This window comes from Dryas octopetala, chromosome 6, assembly GCF_963921425.1.
Source record: "Dryas octopetala chromosome 6, drDryOcto1.1, whole genome shotgun sequence".
NCBI classification, from domain to species: domain Eukaryota; kingdom Viridiplantae; phylum Streptophyta; class Magnoliopsida; order Rosales; family Rosaceae; genus Dryas; species Dryas octopetala.
Genome location: NC_141371.1, coordinates 4,865,555 through 4,889,608, shown reverse-complemented (window position 1 = coordinate 4,889,608; position 24,054 = coordinate 4,865,555). Strand labels below are relative to the sequence as shown.

The following is a 24,054-nucleotide window of genomic DNA, read 5'->3' as shown; positions in this document are numbered from 1 at the left end:
ATGTTCTCAGGCGTCTTTGCTTGAGGTTTCAATGGTTTTATTCATCTGGAGTTGTTCTGTATAATGACAGGAAACGCCTTTTTAGCTTGATCAATGATATGCCTACTGTCTTTGAAGTTGTGACGGAAAGGAAACCCATTAAAGACAAGCCCAGTGTGGATAGTGGAAGCAAATCTCGAGGCAGCACAAAGGTCAGATGGATCAATTGCTATTTCTTTTTGTTTTTCATCTTGCCATTTCTTTTCCCCTGTAAGGTTCTCACTTGGTTCAGAAACTTTCATCGAGTTTTTTCGAAAAATCCTGTCTGGAGAAATTTATTGAAACAAGCTACTGCTGTTGGTGTAATCAACGATGTCATTTCTTATCATTGTTTTTCAATAGGGCATTATATGTGATGGTCGAGCTTTTCTAATGGTCGAGCTTTTCTAATGTTCAATATTGGCTTTCTGTAAGAAGTAATTTCTCTTTCTTAGTCTGTCCTGGACTCACTGCTGCTTAGTATGGAATACATGCTTGTTTCTGTAGGCACTAACTGGTTCCTCTTTTTCTGTAGAGATCCGGTGATGTACTAGTGAAAAGCAATCCTAATCCCAATCCTAGTCTGAAGCTGCCAGATGAGAGTTATGAGGAGGATGACGAACATAGTGAAACTCTCTGTGGGAGCTGTGGCGGAAATTACAATGCAGATGAATTTTGGATAGGCTGTGACATCTGTGAGAGATGGTTCCACGGAAAATGGTGTGAAGATAACACCTGCCAAGGCTGAGAACATCAAGCAATACAAGTGCCCGTCTTGCAGCTTGAAAAGGGGCAGGCAGTAGCGGCCGCTCAAACCTGTGGGAGAAAGACAGATAGCTTCGTCTCAGTGGCTGACAAAGTAGTATAGAAATGTCACCATTTTATGTAATGAATTTGTTGTGATGTGTTGTTCATAATAGATGCTTTTTCAAAGGGGTTGAAGTATGCCTTCCTCTCCATCAAACATTGCTTCGGCTTTAAATTATCTTTCAGTTATTAATTTATGACAAAATGTATGAAGAATATTTGCTTCTTGTTAGTGTTATTGTCATGTTTTGTACTGTATTGTATTGTAAGAATTACAAAATCATTAAGTAGAAAATTTCAAATCAGAGTAGCTTGCTTGCTTGAGAAATAATGTGGCGAACTTCAATACTGAATTGATTTCAACTATCAAGCTTAGGAATGTAAGAGAAGTCTAAGCCAGGCTTGGCAAATGCCTTTTCACATGCATCTTTGGTAATATTGGTGTAGGGTACAAGCTATGTTGTAAGTTGGAACCCAACAAGGCCAACTTGATCCAAAAACACACTCAAAGTTATATTGGGTTTAGATCGGGACGTTCAGAAAAATAGATGCTATAGAATTTGGGTGCTCCAAGTGGGAAAAGCAGCCCATTTAACCCTGGCCCTTTCCTATCTCATTTATCAGTTGGGGTTGACTTCTTGTTCCTGATTTTATGAATTTATGAATAAATATTCATATATATATATGTATATATATATATATATCATTGACACAACCTTATCTTAATGTGTACAAAACTGATCCGTGTTATTGATTTTGTGTAGGTAATTACAAATATGACAGCCGGGCAGATACAATTTCTACCAAGTTGGCCCTCTGTTTTCCTGGTGAGTTTTGACTAGGAAAGGTTTAATTTCGGACATAACAGTACAAACAAGGAATTAAGGTCGAAATGTTTGACTTCGAAAGGCTTCGGACATAAAACATTCCAAAGGGAACACTTGAAAACAAAGTTTGAAACGATTTGGACTCTGACTCTGACTCTGCCTACTCTTAGTTTTAGTCCGACATTTACAGACAACGTAACGCATCCAAACGTATCATTCCACCATAGTGCACATCGTCACCTAAGATTTGTTTTGTCATCAACTATCTATTTGTGGTAATTATATTGCTCCCTCCAAACGTATATCATGGTGTTGTTGTTGCTCAATTTGCAGTGAATCCTCGCGGTTGATTTTGAGAAATGGGTTCGAGTCGATCAGATGGGTCTGCATTGAAGGAACGACTGCGTTGGACTCAAGAGCTGCACGACAGATTCGTAGAGGCAGTGACTAAGCTTGGTGGCCCTGACAGTAAGTTTCTTCTTCTGTTAGTCTAAATTCTAAAGTTGCTGCAATTTAATTCACTTGTCGTGCATCAACCATATAATATAGATTACAGAACAAATATATATATGACGTCCCAGTTCTTATTGATATGATATTCAATTGATCATGATCTGCATGCATGCATGGGTTCTGTTTTTTCTGTAGCTGCTAGCTGGTGCGGTGTTCCCCATCTTATTTATATATATTATGGGTAGTACTGTTTATATGTGTTTATAATTAATCTGTTTGATTAATTGATAGGGGCAACACCAAAGGGTATCTTGAGGGCTATGGGGGTCCCTGGACTGACCATCTACCATATCAAAAGCCATTTGCAGGTTCTCTATCTCTCTTTCTCTTATTATTAATGTTGTTATATTGTGCCTCTATCTGCTGATCCCAAAACATACCGAATTTCTTTTCATTAACTGATGTAAGGACATTAAGGGTATCAGCAGATTAATTGCATCTTGTGGCAGATTTTGAATAACTTTCAGGGAAATTAAAGTAGCTGATTTTTTTTTTTTTTTTTTTTTTCAGAAGTACAGGATCTTAAAATTTTTACCAGAGACAACCAGTAGTAAGTTTAATTAATACTGTTTTCCCTTAATTACAAAGTTGGGTATTCATGTAATTAATGGCTTCTATACCCTAGCCTCTATATTTCTTGCTTACGTATCTTGTATGGTCTTGTTTCCTTAATTTTCCAAAGAATTAGGCAAGCTTCAGAGGAAAAACATTTCAGAAATACTGCCTAATTTCAGCACTACATCGTGAGTAATTCATAATTGTGTCCCCTCTCACTTGTTTGAATTACATGTATTAATTTTGCTGTTTATACATACATATATATATCAATTAATTACTGGCTAATTATATAACTATTAATTAATTTCAAACCTGCTGTGTTTTGGAAACACCTTCTAGTGCTGCTCAGCTCAATGAAGCCTTCCAAGTTATGCAGATAGAAGTACAAAAGAGATTGAGTGATCAAATTGAGGTATCTATATCCAAATATCTCTACCTCCATTTAAATATAAAAAAGTTAATTAATTATATGGGTTACTAATATTCTCTCTTTTTCTTTTTTGTGGGTGGGGGTGTTATTTTGTTAATTTTAATTTAAGGTGCAAAAGCGGTTGAAACACAAAATTGAAGCCCAGGGAAGGTTTCTTGAGAGAATGTCATCATCAGCAGCACAAGGCCACAATAATAACAAGCGTGCTGTTAATGTAATCCATACAAAACCCAGCAGCAAACCCTTGTCTCACACATCACTGCCTTCTCTCTGCGACGACTCCGAATCAAACGCAAAGGAGTTTGGATCTTCTGGCGACTCTGAGGCCGACAAGAGCGAAATACAATCATCTGCTGCAGAACAATTCCAAGCTTTGAAGAGGCTCCGAGTGGAACATAATGATCATGATCATCATGATCATGATCATATTCAGCTGATGCCTCTAACACCGTCACTACGCAAACTTGTATCATTCAATTCGGAGTTTTATGCCCACAACAGCAACAACATTCTTCTCTCTGAGGATGCAAATCAAGATCATATCATCAACTTTCCTTGGAACTTTGCAACCTGCTCATCGCCCTTAGTGCCCAGTTTTCTATAGATTTTGGATTGCATATATAAAACTATTTGTGTCATATTTTTTATCCCACATTTGAAGACATATCTAATAGAAATGAGACTCATTGTTACATATGAGTCTGATCTCTATTAAAGATGTATAACTATATAAAAAAAATGTGGTACAAAGTGATAGTTATAAATTTTTTGATGAGTGCCATACAAAATGGAATATTTTGTTGCTTCCATACTTTTCCGCGCTCTAGTTGAAAGTCTTTGGAAGCAATCAAAATATTTCTAGTATAGATAGTAATTGATGATGTGTCTTAATAAAATCGCGAGCATATACTTCTTGGCAACACTTTCCTAGTGCCAATGAATGAAAACATTTGTATAAATAAAGATTTCATTTGGGGTCTTGGTGATCATATAGTGCTGGGGTTGTTTCTGAAGCATAATCACATTATAGGTATTGCATTTATATATGAAAAGAGAAAATCTGTTGGTCTTTTATTACTTTTGCCCTTTTTCAATAAATATGAATGTGTATGGACTAATAGATAGGTGGAATACATGTATTAATGTTCTAGTGTAATAGCCTCAATAAAATTCAGAAAATTATATAGTTCCACTACCATATAAATGAATAAAACTTCTACAATAATTTTAGGAATCTTAAATTTATATCTCAAAGTTAAATCTCAAATAATGTGTCATTACATATGTCACTATTTAATTTATTGTGAAATAAATAATGCTTGCAATGGGACATGTATAAATAAATAGTACATTAACTCCTTCGTGTTAGTTCAAATTGGTCAAGGATTTGACCCCTTCTAAATATAACAAAAAATATAAAAATAAAACTCAACGGATGAATGTTTGATGGGTCAAGTCGGGCACCGAACAGAAAAGAGGTTGGGCTGGCTAGTTTACTCATAGGGCAAATGGGTAAGTTTGAGGCTGGGGTCTTATGGCCCAAAATAACTGGGCTAGCTTTCAACTGTTTAGATTTGGATTGAAGTTACGCGGCCCAACCCCTTGGTGCATTCAAGTTGGGCTCCACTCATTAAGGATAAGAATGGAATACAATTTTTTTTTTTCTTAAAAACAAAAAACACCCACTTCTGGAATCTAGAGAGGGAGTCGCAGCTCCACCCAAAGATGGTTGAGATGTGTAGGTTGACTAGTCAATTAAGTGATAGAGGAGATGATAGTGAAAGGCATATTATACTTTATAGTATAGTAAAGTTAACAACATCTCAATTCCTAAACCTAATGCTTGATTATTAATGGGCACGAGAGCGTGTTTGGCATTGTGTAAAAGTTTGTTGCCTACACCTGCCAATATGACAAAGTAGATAGTGCCCCCCAAAAGTAGGAAATAAGGTGAACAAGTCATTTTAAAACCAAACAAGTCAAAAAGTTTTAAAACCATACTTTACAGGAAGTATTATTACCACATTAGAAACGTGCGTGCTTATGCTTCAACTCTTCCTCTTGAGTTTGGATTTCTTTGAGAATGCCTTGTATCTTATTCATAAGGCACCATTGCTTTGACACCAAGCTACGCATGCCGACCTCTTCATTGAATTGATGCTTCTTTTGTTGCAAAATGGAGATATATGGAGTTTCAACAACCTATATATGCAACAAAAATTGATGATTTTGAAAGTCCAAGTGCTTTGAAACAACATGAAACTTATGCTTACTTTTGGTCCTCATATATTTTTTTTTTCCAAAGGTAACTCTGCAACATTAACAATTGGACCACTACGTACTAGTACACTAGTGATTTAGAATATGGTGCTTGTGGTCCACTTGGGTGTTTGGTAAGTCAATTAGGCTAAGAGAGAGGATGTTAGGTATCTATTTGTTTCCCTTGCACATTTTTATTCTCCTTGTATTTGGCTAAGAATCCTTTCCCGGGTTTAACCAAAAACTAAATTTTTTAGGCTGGTCTTTTGGAGAGGAATAGTATCTTTATCTTTGCAACTAATAGTGGAAATAACTACTACCGGAAAGAAGTAGACACATGTTCAATGATCAACCCCATGATTCATTTTGTTTCCTCAATTTTCATAGGCACATGGAAAAAGAAAAAACAAGTTACATCATATATGCATGCTTTTAATATGTTCTTTGACTTGTCCCATGCAATAAATTCTAAGTAATTCTTCAAAAGTAGTAGGTATTTGATGAAGTATTGCGCAAATTAGTAGGGATTTATAGCTTTAGTGGATGCGAGTCATTATCAAATATTTAGCAAATTAAAATATTATTGGGGTGCAAGAGCAAGTGTGCAACAACATACAACCATCATATATTCATATATGTATGTTTTATTAATAAAAGGCATATTACATGGAAATTAATTAATATTATTCATCAAGGGATTGTAAGGATTCAACTTGTGCCTTGCCACAGGGCCCCTTAGTCCTAATGTAAAGGCGGTACTCATCAAAAGTCATGGGTGAGTAAAGTGAAGGACGGTCCTTTGTGACAAGGGCCTTGGCAGGTTCAATCAGTAGATCACTCTTTGGGTTATAAAACAAGGCCAGGGACACTCGATCTTTCTCTGAATTCACAATCACCCTGTGCTCTACGCTCTTGTAAATTGCATTGCTCAACACCTGCACAAACATCAATCATCAACTACTCATTAATAATCCATCATGATACTAGTATTAATTTAAATCATATTTACGGATCACATTAGGGGATCGGAACCTCATTTCTATTAGAGGTATTATCAACAGTGTACCTAGTAAATATGGTACATATAGCATGGATAATCTTATCTTTCCAAACTATAAATTGTGCACGTTCAGTTTTAAAATATGGTAATTAAGAGAACATTTTTGTATGGGCACCTGCATTTGATCTCCTATATTGACAATGAAGGCGTTTGGGACAGGCTTAACAGTGACCCAGCTACCATCTCTACAAACTTGGAGTCCAGATACATTTTCATCAGGCAAGAGAAGGGTCATGCCACCAGGGTCTGAGTGTTCAGAGAGACCAAGGGTGAGGTCTGGTTGAGGGCACTTTGGGTAGAAATTGACTCTTAAGCATGCCCCAATATTCTCATCTCCTCCAAAAGCATTCAGAAGGTAGTCTTCCTCCAGCCCAATGTTTACTGACAACACCTTCATCAGTCTTCCACATAGTTTAATAGTTTCCTCGCTGTATTCTTCAATCAATTTCCTATTCAATATTAAATTAACTCAAATCAGAATATACATCTCATAATTCCTTAAATAATTTGCAGCAAAAGTCAATAATTTTGAAGGCCATTTATTTTGTATGAAACTAGCTTTGAGGGGACCATGTATTTCTATTGATTTATTTGTACCCAATAATATATGATTAATTCGTTTAAAGAAAAAAGTGCATTTTGCATGCATGTTGTGTGAACCATATGTTTATGGCTCTAAATATCCTCATTTTGGACATTGATTAACTTCATAATTAATTATAGGGAAGAAAAGGCCAAGGTACTAGATCTGCTTTTTGGAAATTTGCCTCACGATTTTAGGCACTTAATGCTATGTATGCAAATTTTATAGTAGAAAAATACCAACAGATCTAATATTTCTGTTTGTACATGGTTTATTGTATTCAATATCAAATTTCAAAATGGAGAGATATTAAGTACATGAAAAATTTGAAAAATACCCCAAAGAAACATATGTTTTATATATATTAGCACTCTCAAATTTTTATTATTCTTGTCCTCCACCAAATTAAATAAAAATAACAAAAAAAATAAAGAAAAAGACAAGTTAACCAAAATTAGACCATAATTAAGGAATATATGCAAGGAAAGCTATATATAGTTTATGCAAGCATAATTTGTAAGTTATTAATTGAAATGAGTCTGACACGATCAATTAAGTATGTCGATTAAGGATATTTTCATACAAAACGTATATACAACACGTACTCTTTTTTATAATAACTAATGATGATGAATGATTTAGATATAGAAAAGGATATTATATATACCCAAAAGAAAGTGATGAAAGCACGTTTTGTTAATGAAAAAAAGAAATAAATAAAATAAGAGTAAGTCATAAGTATACCTGCATGAAGTTGGGAGAGTAGGCCACTTGTTTGGGTTGCGAAGCTCGGGAGGCATATAATGAAGGAAGTAATAATCACTCCAATCCAGAATCGCCCCTTTCTCCACTCCCAAACGGCTCCCGTACCCTTCGTACGTACTCGGCTTGTTGGCGTATTCCTGCTTCACCTCCAGCGGCTGACCAAAGAACTCGCGCCACGTGTCCCTGGCCCGCCTCATCAGCTCGTGGCTGACCCCGTGGTTGACCACCTGGAAGAACCCCCAGTCCCTGCAAGCGCTGGTGATTAAACGCAGCGTCGTCTCACGCTTGTCGCCGCCGCTGATGAGCAGGTCCTGGAGGTCAATGACTGGGATATCAATATCATTAACGACGTCGTTGGGAGGAGATGAGGGTCGTTTGGACGGGGGCTTGATGTAGACCTCCGGGATTGCTCGTATCCCGCTTTCGGCTAAGGACTGGACTCGAACCACTGGCTCCGGCCAACTCTGCAAGCAACTCATCGTCATCGACGTCGTCGTTTTGATTTATTCTTTGAAAAGAGAGAGTATGTGGAGTACGTGTGATCAGGTGCACATATGTTTCTATATCTGCAATGCGAGGAAGAGAGGATCGAGTAGGGAGGTTTATATAAAGACTGGAAGGAATTAGTTTCGGCGCCGTGAGCAACTTGCTTTTCTCATTACCATATTTAAAACAGAATAATATAAAATAACTATAAGAAATATATAGCTTCTGTTGAGTATGTCGGGGCCCCTTGTTTGTATACATTCAAACTGTTTATTTTTTATCTTCATTTATAGCTTATTTTTACAAAAATTTAGTTAAATAAAAAATTATTTATTTATCTAATTTTGATCAAACAAATAAATGATTTCATCAAAAATATTTGATTCATCCATTTATTTGATTAAAATTAGATAGTTAAATAATTTTTAATTTAATTAATTTTTTATAAAGACGATGTATCAATAAAGATGTAAAAAATGAACGATTCAAATTGATACAAAAATAACTCGTGTGAGCCTCAATATAAATATACTTCAAAATAAATTGAGGTATACCTCACAAAACCTACCTCTCTATATATATATATGCACTAACTAATACTTGTGGCTTGGAAGCGCGCCGAAGAAGCAGTATTACAGCTTTTATATTATCTACCTGTCGTTGTCTTTGCATATATATATATATATATATACAGGCTCCTTCTGTTGAGGTATACCTCAACTTATTTATGTTGAGGTATAACCTTGTTGGGGCCTACATGAATCGTTTTGTGTCGATCCGAACCGTTCGCAAGGATTATCTTCATTGATAGATCATCCTTGCAAAAAATTAGCCAAATCGGAAATCATTTGCCTATCTAACTTTGATAAAACAAATAGACGGTTTTATCGAAAATATTTGGTTCGTCCATTTATTTGATCAAAGTTAGATAGGCAAATGATTTCCGATTTGGCTAATTTTTTGCAAGGATGATCTATCTATGGAGATGTAAAAATTGAACGGTTCGGATCGACACAAAACGACTCGTGTGGGCCCCAACAGGGTATACCTCAACATAAATAAGTTGAGGTATACCTCAACAGAAGGAGCCTGTATATATATATACCACCACATCAGGTAGATATTTTACGGTACATATATACGTCACTTTATGCGCTCACCAGTCCTTTTCCAATTTTTACTATTCTTTTTGTGGTTATTTTTATTATCTGCATGGGGGATTCAATAATAAAAAATGAATATGAGGTGAGAGTGTGAGACCTTTTAGATCGAACTTTCATAAGCATAAAACGCTTGAAATTTATTTTAAAACGGTAAAAGTTTATACCCAATGAAAGAACAGATTCTAGGGGTTTTTTTTGGACAATATATTATAGAAGTTTTACTATTCTTAATTTGTGTTGTTAAAGTCACACATATATATAAACCCTTGGCAGTTAGCTCAACTAATGAGGGTGGGTGAGTAATGATTAGAATTAAACTAGGTCCATATATAATTCAATTCTCTCCAAAATAGTAAAAAAAAAAGTCACACATATATATTATATATCGTACCCTTCAAATGAAGTATATCTCATTTTAATTATAATGAAATATGATTTATGGATATGAGATACATACACACACCATCTACATAGTAAAATATTAAGCAAGAAACATTATTCTTTTCTTTTTTTTCTATTGGAAAGTTGATATGCGGTCCATATCACATATATAAATATCATGCAATTAATTTGAAAGAGAAATAAACTTTTAGGCCAAAAAAGGAGGGGAATATCATGTCATTGGCCCTCGGGATCTAGTATCGACATAATTGAATATGTGACAGCCATAGAAACACCAATATATGTATATATCAGAGGAATAATAGCACTACTTGCCCGATGTAAGGGATTTTTTTTCTTAAGTTATATATGTATATGATTTGAATTTCTAACATTTAATCTTGTCCATTAATGGAGAAAAAAAAAAAAGTTACAATTTAAAGTTGAATCAATTGGATAAATCAATAGTAAACATGTTGAGTTAAAAAACATTATCCTCTACTTTTTTCCGGTTAATCTTAACTAAGATCAAATGTATATGGATTTGACTCTCTTAACTTAATTATCATCATATCAATAATGTTAGAGATTTCAAATTTATATCCCAAATTTAGATCTCAAATGATGTGTCACTACATCATGTCAATGTTGTTATCAAATGACATGTCACTACACATGATCTCAAATCACATATGTCAGTATTTCATTGATTTATACATAACATATTATTTGGAATTCAAATTTGAGATATAAATTTGAAATTCCTAGCACAAAATACATATATAGCTATTAATTTTTGAATGAAATACTGACATATGTGTCAGTATTTCATTGATTTATACATGACATTATTTGGAATTCAAATTTGAGATATAAATTTGGAATTCCTTGCACAAAATACATAGCTATTAATTTTTTGACCAATTTAGCATACACATATCATTAAAATTCCATTTTCTCTTGATTTCTCTGTTGGTCCATTTAGCAGTTTATTAAGTATTAACTCGATCCCAAACCTAATTCAATCTTAATTCTTATCTTCTTACTCTTAAATAGAACAATAATAATTAAGGCGCCACTCATATCAAAATCTACAAGCTACAAACTATGACAATTGTTTGGTATACTTTATTTATTGCCTACTACTCTACAAGCTGTAGAATTGTATGTATACAATGTACATAACCCTAGCTATTATATCTTGTACGTCTTGCTTCTTTTTGCTAGCTTGCTAGCTCACATGGATTGTCATTGTCTTCCACTTGCATGGTAAGCTACAAGCCGGCCTACAACTCATTTACGTATTCATTCTTTATCCATTCAACGCCATCAAAAGTTCAAAACTTCTTTATTTTCTCTACTGTACGAAAACAATAATATTCCTTTCCTAGCTCTCTCTCTTTTTTCTCTTAATTTTCTTTTTAAATCGAATTAGAGAATTAATGTATATATATATATTCATCAAAATATATAATAGTTTGGAAACGCATCTAAATTGTGAATAAACAAAGTGATTAATTGAGTGGGAGATATGTACTAGCTATATATATACGCGTATATGATATATTAATTGTGTTTAACTTTTCACGACCAAAAGATTTAAATGATTAATATTATAGCCATCAATTGTAACGGGACAATATATCTTTTATAATCTTATTTATTTACAATAAATAAAAAATTAACATATTATCTGTATATTAGTCCAACCTGTTCTGGATGCATGTCCTTGTATTTAAATTAAGTTTGACACAAAAAGTTGGGTGTAAGTAGGCAATTTCAGCTGCAACAGCAGCATCTGAGATTGGAAGGTGGGGGATGTTGTGAGAGTATGAATGCTAATTTTTAATTATTTGCTAAGTATTGCCAATTGCAAATTGCTAAGCTGTGTTACTGTGTATCAATGTCAATCAAATATATATTTAAGTCCAAAGTCCAAAGACTAATAAGTCACGTGGCAAATTGCTAAGCTGTTTTACTGTGTTACGATAATAATACAAAAGTCCCAAAGTCCAAAGGCCAAAGATAATGTTCGGCCGACAACACTGCTGGGCTTTCCCTCACGTGGGAAATAGTATTAGCCCAAAGAACATAAAAGGCACGTGACTTATTAGTCAGTATGGAGATGACATCAGCCCCCCATAGCCCATACCCTGGCCGGCCTTCCAGAAGCGAGATTTCAACTTTTCAGTTTTCCTTTTTTTTTTTCCAAAAAGAAAAAGAAAGAAAGTTTTTAATTGTTTCCATTTTTAGTTCTGCCGACTTCGGCTTTTATTTCTTTGAGTGATGTGAAAAATATTATATTTTTAATAGTTGTGTTTTTAGTCTTTTATTCTTTTTAATTTTAAGAAGTGAAATTTAAATTTGAGATTTGGAATTTTTTATTTGTCTTATTTTTATCTGTTTTAATCTTAATATTGTAATATAAGATTTATGAAACTTCATAATTCACTCTTAAAAAGTGCTACAAATTCTTAAATTTGAGATCTCTCTAAGATTGTGAGTATATATATATTACTAAGCTAATAATTAATTTGATTCTTAATTAGTCTCCTACCTTAAAAAATTAAAATATATAAATGAAAGTGTCAAACTACCTAAATTTTCTTTTAGTCTAGTTTAAAAGGGCACATGTTACTTTATATGAAATTATAAATGTTTTATTTTGGTATCATTACAGCTAGTTTTATGATATATAGATACCGCCATTGTTGGAAAATGCATGGTCTCTAGCCACTTAAACATTATAATCTACTGGGGAGGTTGGGATGGCATAAAAGTAGGTAGCTTTGAGCCTTAAAATAAGAAGAAAAATATAGAAAAAGAAAACCCTAATTTTCCTCTGATCGAGTTACCAATTTCAATAAGCCACAGCCAGTTTTGATAAGTTATTGTAGAAAGTTAGTGCAAGAATACGTGGCTCAGAAAATTAGCCACTATGAATGGAGGTGGGCTTCATAACAATATTGGTATATGCATAGTGTCTGTGTCGAGTTGTCGACTATGACACAGAGAGAGAGAGAGAGAGCTTAATGTCTGTGTCTGTGTCTGTGTCGATCTGCCATGTCCCATATATCTCAAAAAAAGAAAAAAATTTAGGCATATTTTTTTATAATCAAATTATAATAGAAGCTATAGTTCATGTGTTTGAGTTGTGCCTCCAAACTTGAATAATAGTAATTGTGAAAATAAAATAGAATAGGATTTAAGCTAGCCCACATACATAGTACAATAAGAAATATTCTTTTACATACCAAATCGTCTTACAAGTTAAGATTGATGGTCGATTGGCAATTTAAATAATTAATTGAGTAGTTTAATTTAATGTAAGATTCAAATTTACAGTACGTGTAATGACAACATAATTAACAGCTCAAGAACTGTGTGAACATTACACTGGATATAATATTAGCTCAACTATAGTCTTATTGCCTTGTGGTATTGGTAAGTTGCTTTCAATACGATTTATAATAAGAGGAAGTCATTGATCAAATCCAATAATATATGAAGCGATGTTTCTTAATTTGGCCACGTGATGCAATTCATTATCATAATGCAAAACTGCTAGCTAGCTAGGCTTACTAATCTACATATATATCAGAATCAATCGATCACTTTCCATCTAAAGTCCTAGCTACCCTTGAATATCATGTATATATATATATATTTATATATGATGCGTACAATTCTCGTCATATACTCATATGCTTTTAATTTCAAACAGCTTATCCATCTGGTTTCAGAACATCATGCATAGTGCTTAGTCATGTTTATTGAGAATGACTTTGCTTAGGTATAATTCTTCCCATGCTCATTACTTTTAAAAACTACCCACAGAAATTTATACAAGATTCATGAATGTTGTTTAAATTTATAAAACTATATATATATATATATATATGGAGCGGGTCTTATAAGAGATTCTTTAAATAAAATTGTTTGAGAGATCCCTCAATAAAAGAGGCATATATATATATAATATATACAGTTCTTCGCTAAAAAGGACGTCCACAATTTTTTTTTTTTTTTTCATATAGCACTCGACTGTGATAAAAAAAACTAATACCAGGCGCTCAGCATCAGATATCCAAAAAAATAAAAATTGGTACATCCGCTCTAGAAAGGAAACCCGGCCTTTATATACGTATAGAACTTTCTAAGACTTGCATGTGGGCGAATAGCAGTTGCTAGCTAGCTAGCTAAACTTAACCAATACACAACAGCTAGCCATGCAACTTGTTTTTTATTATTAATTAGCACCCAAATTAAACTGATCTTACCCATTATTCAAACATGAAAAACATGAAACTAACCTAAAAAAAATTAAACTGATCTTATAATTATAAACTCTTGCACGCAAAATAAACATTGCCTTTTTGGGGTTCATTAAGAATTAATACTTTCCTTGTATTTATCAAAAAGCATCTTTATAATACATGGTTATTAATTAGTGCAGTGGCAAATATATACGCAATGTCTGGACCATTTTTGGTGATTTTGATTGTTATTTTTGGACGCTGATCGAGGGTGAATCGATCTCCTTTATTAAAAAGGGTATGAATATTGCGATGTATAATCGATCAATTTGTATTGTTGTAGCCATAAGTGCTGAAAAACACGTGATACACCTCCAACCACATGGTGGGGTGCAATCTCTCACGTGAAGTCCCACACCCCATGACATTAGCCATACTCGTGGTTCATGCATTTCGTCTTTTGGTCCCAGTGTTAAATGCTCAACATAAAACCACGGACCCTTGTTGTTTCATAATATCACGCACCTCTGTGATGTAAAAGTACAGGTGAATACGAGTGTTACATATAGCCAAGAAGAAATATTAATTTCTTACTAAATAGTTTGGCGACATATATAAGATGTTTATCTTGTTAGATTGTAAATCTTAATTATTAATTACATTGATTCTTACTTAAATATGTGGTCTAAGTCCAAAATCCACATCAACATCTTATATATATATTACCAGACTGTTTGATAAGAGTACTAAATACTGTTCATACTACAGCAATGTGATAGAGGAACAGGGATACCTAGTTCTTTGGCAGTCCATATATGCAACCTGTTTGAAACAAAAAGTTCCATCACATATAGATTTCACCAATGTTCTGACTGGTCCAACATGGGAATTATTAAACTCAATGATTGAAATCTTTTTTAGGCCGTACTTGATCACAGAATGTGAATCGAATCAAAGCAATTTTATTGAGAATCGACAACTATCACTAAAAGTACTTGAATATATGTCCATGCTTATTACTTCTCGATCACTTCTCACAATCCCACATCATTAATATATTACTCAAATAAATACATCAGTTGTTGAACATCTATTAGTATGTTACAATTGAACCAAATCCAAAACGGGTAGGTGCATGCTATTGCACATGTCATGTTGTGAGATCAAACCACAAAGAACTGTCATTCTAAATAGAACAGAACATGCATCAACAAAAGGTCGAACATCATCAAAGCTCCAAAAGATGGGATATGCTGATCATATATGCTAGAGATCAATACGAACTCATGGAACTGCTTGTGCCTTTTCCTGTCTTATTGATTATATATCATATTCCATGCAAAATTGGACATGATGTTGTTCAGGAAACAATATATGTGCAATATTTAATAAACATGCATTATAAGCTCATTTTAATTTGGAAAACCTTATAGACATTTTGGTGGGTAGAAAGCTAGTATGCCTCTTTCATATGATGACAAGAATTAAGAGAAAGCCTTACAAGCACTTTATAAAAAAGCCAGTGTGGGGTGCATGTGCACTAGTTGTTACAGGTAACATCACAGTAGTGCTGCACTCAATTAGCACTACATCATTTCGTACTCTTTGGAAAAGTCATTTTCTTTTTCTCCCGATTTACTAGTGCTTTTAAGTTTGACCATATATAATATTTGATGCATTAATTGCAAGCAAGCATGGGAAATGAGAAATTCATTTTGCTTGGTTTTTCTCAGTGCAATTTGGACCAACTAAAGTAGCAATGTTTTATTGATCTTTCTAAACTTGCGGTAACACAATGATGAAAGCATATGACAACTTAGAAGATGCTTTTCTTATCATCATGTTTTTTTTTTTAATAAGGTAAGGGATGGACAATCAAGACTCCAACTATATTTAGTGTCTGTGGAAGTTTGGGGGTTTATCACTGAGGTGTCCCCTCAGGGACTATTCTTATCAATTAACAAGATTTCGGAGTTTGATTGAGTTTGTCTACTGACACAAAAGTTGGTGTGAACTCAAAATAAAGCAGTACTAAGATATTCAAAAACATGAATTAAAATTTTTTTAAAACGTGGTAATTGTTCTTCATGATGCTTGTTTTACCGATAAAGTCTCTTAACATCAGTAGCATACTACTAACATATATGTATTTTGATAGAAAAGAATTGAGTTCAAAATTACTTCTCAGTCCAGCAGGCTCCTTTTGGCTTTTGATAAATGCTATTATCAACTTAAGTGGATTTTCAGTTCTTTAATTTTGTTAAGCAATTGTCAAATATTTCATTAAAATAGATAAACCTATGAAGCAGCACCTAACAACCATCTTCCATCTCTGTCTCTTTAAGAATTGGAGCCTGAATAGTTAAAACTGATTTATTATAGTTGTTAGGTTCTATTGCAACAATTATGGGTTTAGATAGATCCTTTTGTTAATTGATGAGAATAGGATAAACAGTTCTTTAGATATGAAATATAAATAGAAACTTTAATTACACTATATCCATATAGAAAAGTCTAAGGTGGGTTTTAGTTCCTTAGTCTCACACTCACACTCACACTCACACTCACACAGCAGGGGATCTAGAACTTTAAAACCAATGGTGCCTGAACTCACCTGGATATATGCTCTAAAGTGCATGTCAATTGTCAAGCCTAGAAATTGGTTGCCATTGTAAATAGCTAGTGACAGACAGCCTGCATAAACATAAAGAATAAGGATCATTGTGGAGTTTTGAAAATCTATCCAAATTGAACTGTTGAGAATAATGATGATTTAATTCAAATCAAGGTTGATAAATACCAGCAGCAGCAAGAAGCAAGAAGCAACATCTGTCAACCATAAATTTGGCATTATCTCTGCAAGATAATGGTGCAAATAAAGTTATTAAAGAGATGGGGAGAAAATAGTATGTGGTAAGTGTGATGAAGAATCAGATGGCCTATTTGGCATCTCTATCTTGTGCTAGCTTCCATGATAGAGACTGACTGTAGACTGTTGTAGGCTCTGTAGCTCTGGCTGCGCCTAACAAGACGATAAAGAAAGAAATTTCATGCAGAAATTGACACATAAGAACTTTCGGAGAGGTTGCCTTGTCCTCATCTTTCTGAGTTCTGAAGCATATATACTAGTGCATAAAAGATGGGCCAGTGCTCAGTGAGAATAGTAACCGACATTAATACTACTATATTATAATACCACCAGCAAATCAGCATGCATGGATATATATATGCCTTGGGGAGTTATCCGACACAACAATTGGTTCAGTGACTACTATAGACTATAGTCATGTTGTTTTCTAATACACTTGAGCACCGGTGGGGATAAACAAATAATATGAATATTCTGGAATTTGGAACAAGTTGAATACTTGAATATTCATCTGTTAAATAAATTGAAAAAAACAAAAACCCAACAATGTAAGATCACAATTCAAACTAATGATGAAAGAATTATAATATTTAATAATTTACCCAATCTGTTCCCAGAGCAGGATCAAGAAGTCATTGAGAGGCTGGATTAAAAAATGGATAAGATGGAGGCCAAACTATCCGGGGCTTTTAGAGCTTAAGGATCTCATGGCTTCTCAACTGGTTTTGCTTGTTTTTCCAGAAATTCTGTGACATTTGTGGGGATGATATGTATGGTTCAGTTATTAGATGTTTTCAGCAAGGTAGGTGAAGATTGGTAGATTAATGGCAATGATTATAAGGTCCAAGCCAAGCCAAGCCCTCAGGCCCGTGCTCAATTTGAGGCCTATCAGTTTCTACAAAATACCAATTATAGCGTAGTTACAAAAACCTTGGGGAAAAGGCTTAAGCCCATGATGAAAGAACACATTGGTTAGTCCAGAAGACGCACACTACAAGACCTTCATATTTCTTTCAAAAGCGTATATCACAGAACGACGTAGTTCAATCCAATATGATCAAGCAAACTACAGCTACAGAAGGGTTGGAGTGGACAAGATAGGAAAGAATCATACATGCTGTGCCATAGCCTACGAGGTACCATGTTTTACACGATTGATTAAATGCATGCTCGCAGGGACAAAATAAACGTACTCAGCCCCTCCATGATCCTTGTATGGCACCCAAGCAAAAGGAAGCCCCCCATCTAATCAAAAGGGACCCCAATAATAACCACAAAAGATAGCAAGTAGCTGATTGTGTGGAAAAAGATCCAATACTTCTTTTGTATCAATGACTCCCACGAGCAAGCTTGTCTACGTTTCACTCATTCCCCAAATTTAGGGAACCATCCTTCATCAGCTTTATGCTTAGACTGTTGAATCTCCCTCTTGAGTAATGCCGAGAAGCCTTTCTCCAATCTGTCCCAGTTTTCATCATGGCGACGAATTCTTCATAGCTGATAAGCCCGTCCTGCATCCATAAAACAATAACATCAGTTTTTCATCCGCTATATCATAGTAGAGGGTCTCACAGGCTACTTGGGTCCTCACCTTGTCTGTGTCCACTTCTTGAAAGATGTCATTTGCTACATCTGTACAATCATCTGCCCCATCTTCCATCAATGCATCGCGGAGCTCATCAGGCTCAATGTAGCCGTTGCTATTTTTGTCAAAGTAGGAAAATGCCTTGTGAAGATGCTCATCATTGGCCATTCTCTGTAGGTGGAGGGAAACGGCAATAAATTCTCCGTAGTCCAGTGTTCCCTTCCCATTAGTATCAACCTGTCACCAACAAACTCACCTAATCAAAACTGGAAGAGACTGATTTACCAGTGGAAATTTATATTTCTCTTTCAGAACTTCACAGAAGCAACCGTGTTGCATGAACGAACAAGGGTCATGGAGATTAAATGACAAATGGCTGAACTAATCAAACAAACAAGAGATGAAAACAGGAAGTACACATACATTAAAAACACATATATGCTTTATCTTCACCCATTGTTCCTTTTTTCATACAACTACATACACCTTTTCCTTCAAAACATTAATATTGTGTACAAAGTCAAAAGCTGTGTTTTGAATTCTAAGCACATATAGGCCATGTCTCAAAGATGTTTAAGATGGTCATGTCCACATGAAGACCAATGCATTTCTAAAAGTGTTTGTGCTACTTACAATTAAACAACCTAAGAACGCGACTAGAACCAACTTCCACGAAGAATTAATTTTATAATTCACAGGAGCGATGGATGCCTTAGTCATTTCCCTACAAATGCATCTAATTAATCATTTAAGATGTATGTAATAGAAAACTGGTCAATGAAGTCCCAGTCTCCCCAAGGAACTAGAAGGACATATTGTTTCCTAGGACCATCCTTACAGTATAATATAAGTGTATAGGTTGAATGTGTAAAATATAAAACACAAATCTAACCCAAAAACATAAGTCATTAGGTGGGGAGGCTCATTAGATACTTATATCAAATACTGTATCTAACCAATGTGGAACTACTCTCTTTAACAGTTCCACTCTCTTTAACAGTTCCACTCTCTTTAACACCCTGTCACATCCACTTCGAATTAAAGTGGACAGGCTAGAAAGCTAGTTGTCAAATCTCAAAGACAAATGGAAGATGAAAGGCTAGAAACAGGGGAATTGGGTGGATAAAGCTAGACCTCCGGGTCTAAGTGTGAGGCTCGAAGTCAATGAATGGACTTGAGTGAAGCAGGTCCTTAAAACTTGAAGAACCCATAATTGTTAGGCTTGAAAAAAAGAAGAAGAAAGCCTGAGATGGGGCAGGGACCGAGCTTATGTCATGTTTTTAGTTTTCTGATAAGAGAACTTCGATGTCATATAAAATAAGTATCGAACACTTAAGCCATTAGGTGGAGACGCCTATTCGATACTTTTATAAGGACCATATCTAGCTAATATGAGATTATTCTCTTTAACAGAATAGATAAGAGGATTAGGCTTTGTCAAATAAAAAACTACCCAACAAAGTGAGGAACTATAGAAAGATCAATATCAATATACTTCAATTGTTTGATGTTTGATAGATTATGTAATGGTTGATGTCATGCTAGAGCTACTGTTGAAGAAGGCAAAATATGCAGCGATACTCACTGCTTCAACAAGCATTTGAACTTCAGACTCGGCAAGCTGGGATCCATTTCGAAGTCCAGATTTTAACTCTTCAATTGAAACAACGCCATCATTATCAGTGTCCATCTTCTTAAACAACTCTTTAATGTCTTCAACTTCATCAACGGAAAAGAAATCAGCAATAACCTGTTTGAAGTTCCACTTAAATTATTCCTTGCATTGAAACATACTAAAACAAAATAAACACATAAGAAAGTTTGTACGAGCAATCAACCAACCCTGAGGGCCTTTCTTTTGAATCTGTTCATCATTGAAAATTGCTTAAGCCTTGACTTGACAACATCTCCAAGGGGAACGTTTGGAGCTTTCTTAGCATTTTGGAGCCAAGGATGCTCTGGAAAAAGGGAAAACACGCACATCAGGTATAACATAAAGCAAGCAAGATATACTTAAAGTTTCTGCTTGTACTGGACAAACTGTACATAGTTCCTACAGTTTTGGAGTGGGTAATCTAGGTGAAAAAGAAGCAGTCCTCTATTTGGAGAACCACTAGCATATTTTCCATACACATGCAGTCCCTCTAAGATCAAAGGTGTAGCTATCCACACCAAGGCATTATGTGCTTATGTGTGTATCATATTTTATTAATATGTTAAAATTTCTTTCACGTGTACCAAGATATGGCACACAATACTTGATATTTCAAATCATATATATGAAATATTAACCTTATCAACAGCATAATCTCTACATAAAATCATTTTCCATGCAGTATATTGTGCAGAGATGAAAAATACCAAGCACTTGCTTCGCAGTCAATCGTAGCTTTGGGTCCGGCTCCAACATTTGCCTAACTAAACTCTTGGCACTCTCCGAAATATTGGGCCATGGATCACGTTTGAAATCTATCAACCCACGAAGAATTGCCTGTGCAACCCCTTGTTCAGACTCTGCATAGAAGTACACAAGGTAAACCGGAAGACCCTTTTACAGAGCATAGAGATAAAAGAGAAAGAGTAGTAAACTCTGCACTAGAGTTACCCACATAAAGCACACAAAACCTTAAGATGAGCATGCACACAGAAGCACAACCCCCAGGCCAAACAAAGGGAAAGAGGGAAGGGGAGAGATTGGAGAGAGAGAGAGAGAGAGAGAGAGTAGGAGATATAATTACCAGCCCAAAAAGGAGGAACCCCACACAACAAAATATAGAGTATAACTCCTGCACTCCATATATCTATTTCTGGCCCATAATTCCGCTTGAGCACCTCAGGAGCCATGTAATATGGACTTCCAACAATTTCTGAGAACCTCTCACCTAGAATTTGGAAAAGTTAATAATCTGATAACATACAAACAACATGAAGAGGATGCCCAAATTAGCATAATTAGAAAAAATTAGTCGAAAATTCATGCCTGCAATGCTATATTATTAATAATAATTCAGAATTTCCTTCCTTACCAAAAAAAGGTATAAGTAAAAACCTATTTCTTGTGGACCTCTTGTTCACGGCTGGACATTATTTGTTAATGCATAGACTTTCCACTTCATCAAGTCTCTGTTTCTTAACAAAGAAAAAGGGGAAAAATCTATTTCTTCAACCACAATAGATGTTCTGGTCCTTCAGTATCCATCTCTTAAAATATCTCAAAATTACTCACATTCTGTATTTTCTCAATTTGGTGATCTGTTTGGCTGTTACATTATTCCATTGGTGGCTACTTTAAAACTCTTTTTCAAGCTACTTCATTAATTGAACAAAGGAACAATGTTAACTTTAACTTCCAGCCTCTAGTAACTAAGATCTTTAACACTATTTGCCCACATACACAGGGAGTCTACAAGATTGGAGCACCTAAGACAGAAATACATTTTGGAAAGAATGAAAAAAGTCCAAAAAGAAGGTAAAACATAAGAGGAAGAACTGATTGCAACAATAGTGCAACTTCTCTGATATGAGTATATGACACTTAAATAACAAGATTAAAAGTGTATAATTAGAATCTCATTATCTTAATCATGAATGTGGCAGTTGCCCTTCATCTCTTTCACCTTCATATTCTTGTTTAGCTCTGTGCCATTCCCTTAAATCCCTGGTGTATTACACCAAACCCAGCCAATACATTTTTGCCCCACATCACTCCTTTAAACTCGCATATCCAAAATAACAAATGAAACTAAACTCAGTTTATAACTTCAAATTGTAGCAGGCTGAAATGAATGCTTTTGCTACACATCCAAACCTTAGATTGCAACTTAACAATGATAATTTTGAAATATGACCTTTTTTCACTAGTAGCCACATCAGCATCCATTTGTGCATGGTACATTAGTGTAGCCTGATTCTGGCGCAGAAAATACACGAGGAATTGAACACTAGAATAAACAATAAAAATGCAAGTGCTCTACAGGCTAACTACAGTCAATTATGGTCAACCCTCAGTCCAAGCTTTAAGAATCACAATAAAATTAGCAAAGTATAGAATTCACTGAAGATAAATAATCCATGCAATTACTTAACCCACATATAGTAAGCCAACTAAGTCTCCACAGTAGTCACATCCATAACTTTCGAAGTTACTATATATATCAGTGATTGCATCAATTTGAAGTTTAGCAGCGCAAAATTAGAAACCCTAAATTCACATTCATACCTGGCTTGAAGAATATAGACAACCCGAAATCAATGGCCTTGAGAGGCGAATTCTCCTTCTTGTTGGCGAACAAAAAGTTCTCCGGCTTCAAGTCCCTATGAATCACTCCATGCTTGTGGCAGAGCTGCACGACCTCAACAATGGTCCTGGTGACCGCCGCGGCGGCTCGCTCCGTATAATGACCCCTGGCCACAATCCGATCGAAGAGCTCGCCGCCCTCGCACAACTCCATCACCAAATGCACGGCATTGTCGTCCTCGCACGCCTCCTTCAAGCTCACGATGCTCGAGTTCTTCGGCAAGTGCTTCATTATCGCCACCTCGCGCCGCACGTCTTCGACGTCCACCGCCGTCCTCAGCTTCCGCTTCGAAATGCTCTTGCAGGCCAAGAGCTCCCGCGAATGGCGGTCGATGCAGAGGTACGTGACGCCGAACTCGCCGCGGCCGAGCTCGCGATCCACCAGGTACTTCTCCTCGATGTTCTCCTTGGGCACGCCGTTCAAGACCGTTGTCGGCGCCTTCTTCCCGGCGCTGGAGTCTCGCCGGCCGTGATCGTGGCCGGAAAAGCTCGATTTCACGTCCTCTCTAGCGACGGCGGCCGGAGATCTGCAACAATTTCCCATTGCGAAAGCTTGCGCGCGCGCTCTCGGTAGTACTGTACGGATCTCGCAAAAACCCTAATTAGCCCTAGGGGCTAGGGTTTCACATGATAATGCCGAAGCCCAGCCTCAATAGAGAGAGAGTAGAACGAGTACTCTCCGAACTGTGGAAATCCAAGTGACCGAGAGAGAGAGAGGGAAATGGGGGTCTGTGAAAAAATAGTGACAGAGAGAGTGAGGTGGTGGTGTTTTTGGAGGCTTATTTATTTATTTTCTTTTGATGTGAAAAAGTTTTAAACATTTAGAGAATATTTTATGTTCTTCTTTGGTTCTGTGAGTTCTGTCGGCTAATCGAGCGATGAGGGTTTGAACGGTCGGAACGGGACGGTGAGAGTTGGGGAAAACAGAGAGGATGGGTTGGCTTGGCCGTTGGGGTTGGGGTTGGGAGGGTTTATATGTTATTGTTGGCCTTCCTGGTTTGTTTTTGTTTTTTTTGGTTCTGTGGCCTTGGTTTTGGGTCTGCAATTGCAATTAATTAAAGTTTTGTATATTAACCAGAGCTCAGAGGCTAGAGGCCAGAAGGCAGGGGCTACAAAACAGACAGAATGATAGGGGTTAATTAAATAATCCAACTTTATTGTGCGGCCCCTCACTTTGTAGCCATTCAATATTCTGCC

The 24,054-nt window shown here is 35.6% G+C and overlaps 3 protein-coding genes and 1 pseudogene across 4 annotated transcripts in view; 2 read left to right on the top strand and 2 right to left on the bottom strand.

Annotated features, from left to right (window-relative positions):
* The window catches only part of LOC147281438 (PHD finger protein ALFIN-LIKE 1-like), a 2,773-nt pseudogene extending 1,695 nt beyond the window's left edge, over positions 1–1,078 (top strand). The window contains exons 4-5 of the transcript XR_015122808.1: positions 71–191; positions 554–1,078. The product of XR_015122808.1 is annotated as a PHD finger protein ALFIN-LIKE 1-like (transcript). The remainder of the gene's footprint in view (positions 1–70; positions 192–553) is intronic.
* Positions 1,079–2,011: 933 nt separating this feature from the next.
* LOC147281437 (myb family transcription factor IPN2-like) lies at positions 2,012–3,757 on the top strand. The gene is made up of 6 exons (XM_086246560.1): positions 2,012–2,120; positions 2,397–2,473; positions 2,676–2,715; positions 2,848–2,908; positions 3,063–3,135; positions 3,263–3,757. The coding sequence occupies exons 1-6, from the start codon at positions 2,012–2,014 to the stop codon at positions 3,755–3,757; spliced, it is 855 nt and encodes a 284-aa protein (XP_086102686.1).
* A 2,259-nt stretch (positions 3,758–6,016) lies between these two features.
* On the bottom strand, positions 6,017–8,469 carry LOC147281436 (jasmonate-induced oxygenase 2-like). Its single transcript, XM_086247433.1, has 3 exons — positions 7,800–8,469; positions 6,588–6,921; positions 6,017–6,347 (listed from the first exon to the last, which is right to left on the bottom strand). The coding sequence occupies exons 1-3, from the start codon at positions 8,303–8,305 to the stop codon at positions 6,096–6,098; spliced, it is 1,092 nt and encodes a 363-aa protein (XP_086103559.1). The 5' UTR covers positions 8,306–8,469; the 3' UTR covers positions 6,017–6,095.
* Positions 8,470–17,947: 9,478 nt separating this feature from the next.
* CPK13 (calcium-dependent protein kinase 13) lies at positions 17,948–23,837 on the bottom strand. The gene is made up of 7 exons (XM_086249090.1): positions 22,780–23,837; positions 21,299–21,442; positions 20,922–21,074; positions 20,403–20,518; positions 20,146–20,310; positions 18,567–18,797; positions 17,948–18,486 (listed from the first exon to the last, which is right to left on the bottom strand). Exons 1-7 carry the CDS (start codon positions 23,399–23,401, stop codon positions 18,337–18,339), a joined length of 1,581 nt encoding a protein of 526 aa, XP_086105216.1. The 5' UTR covers positions 23,402–23,837; the 3' UTR covers positions 17,948–18,336.
* Positions 23,838–24,054: the final 217 nt, after the last annotated feature.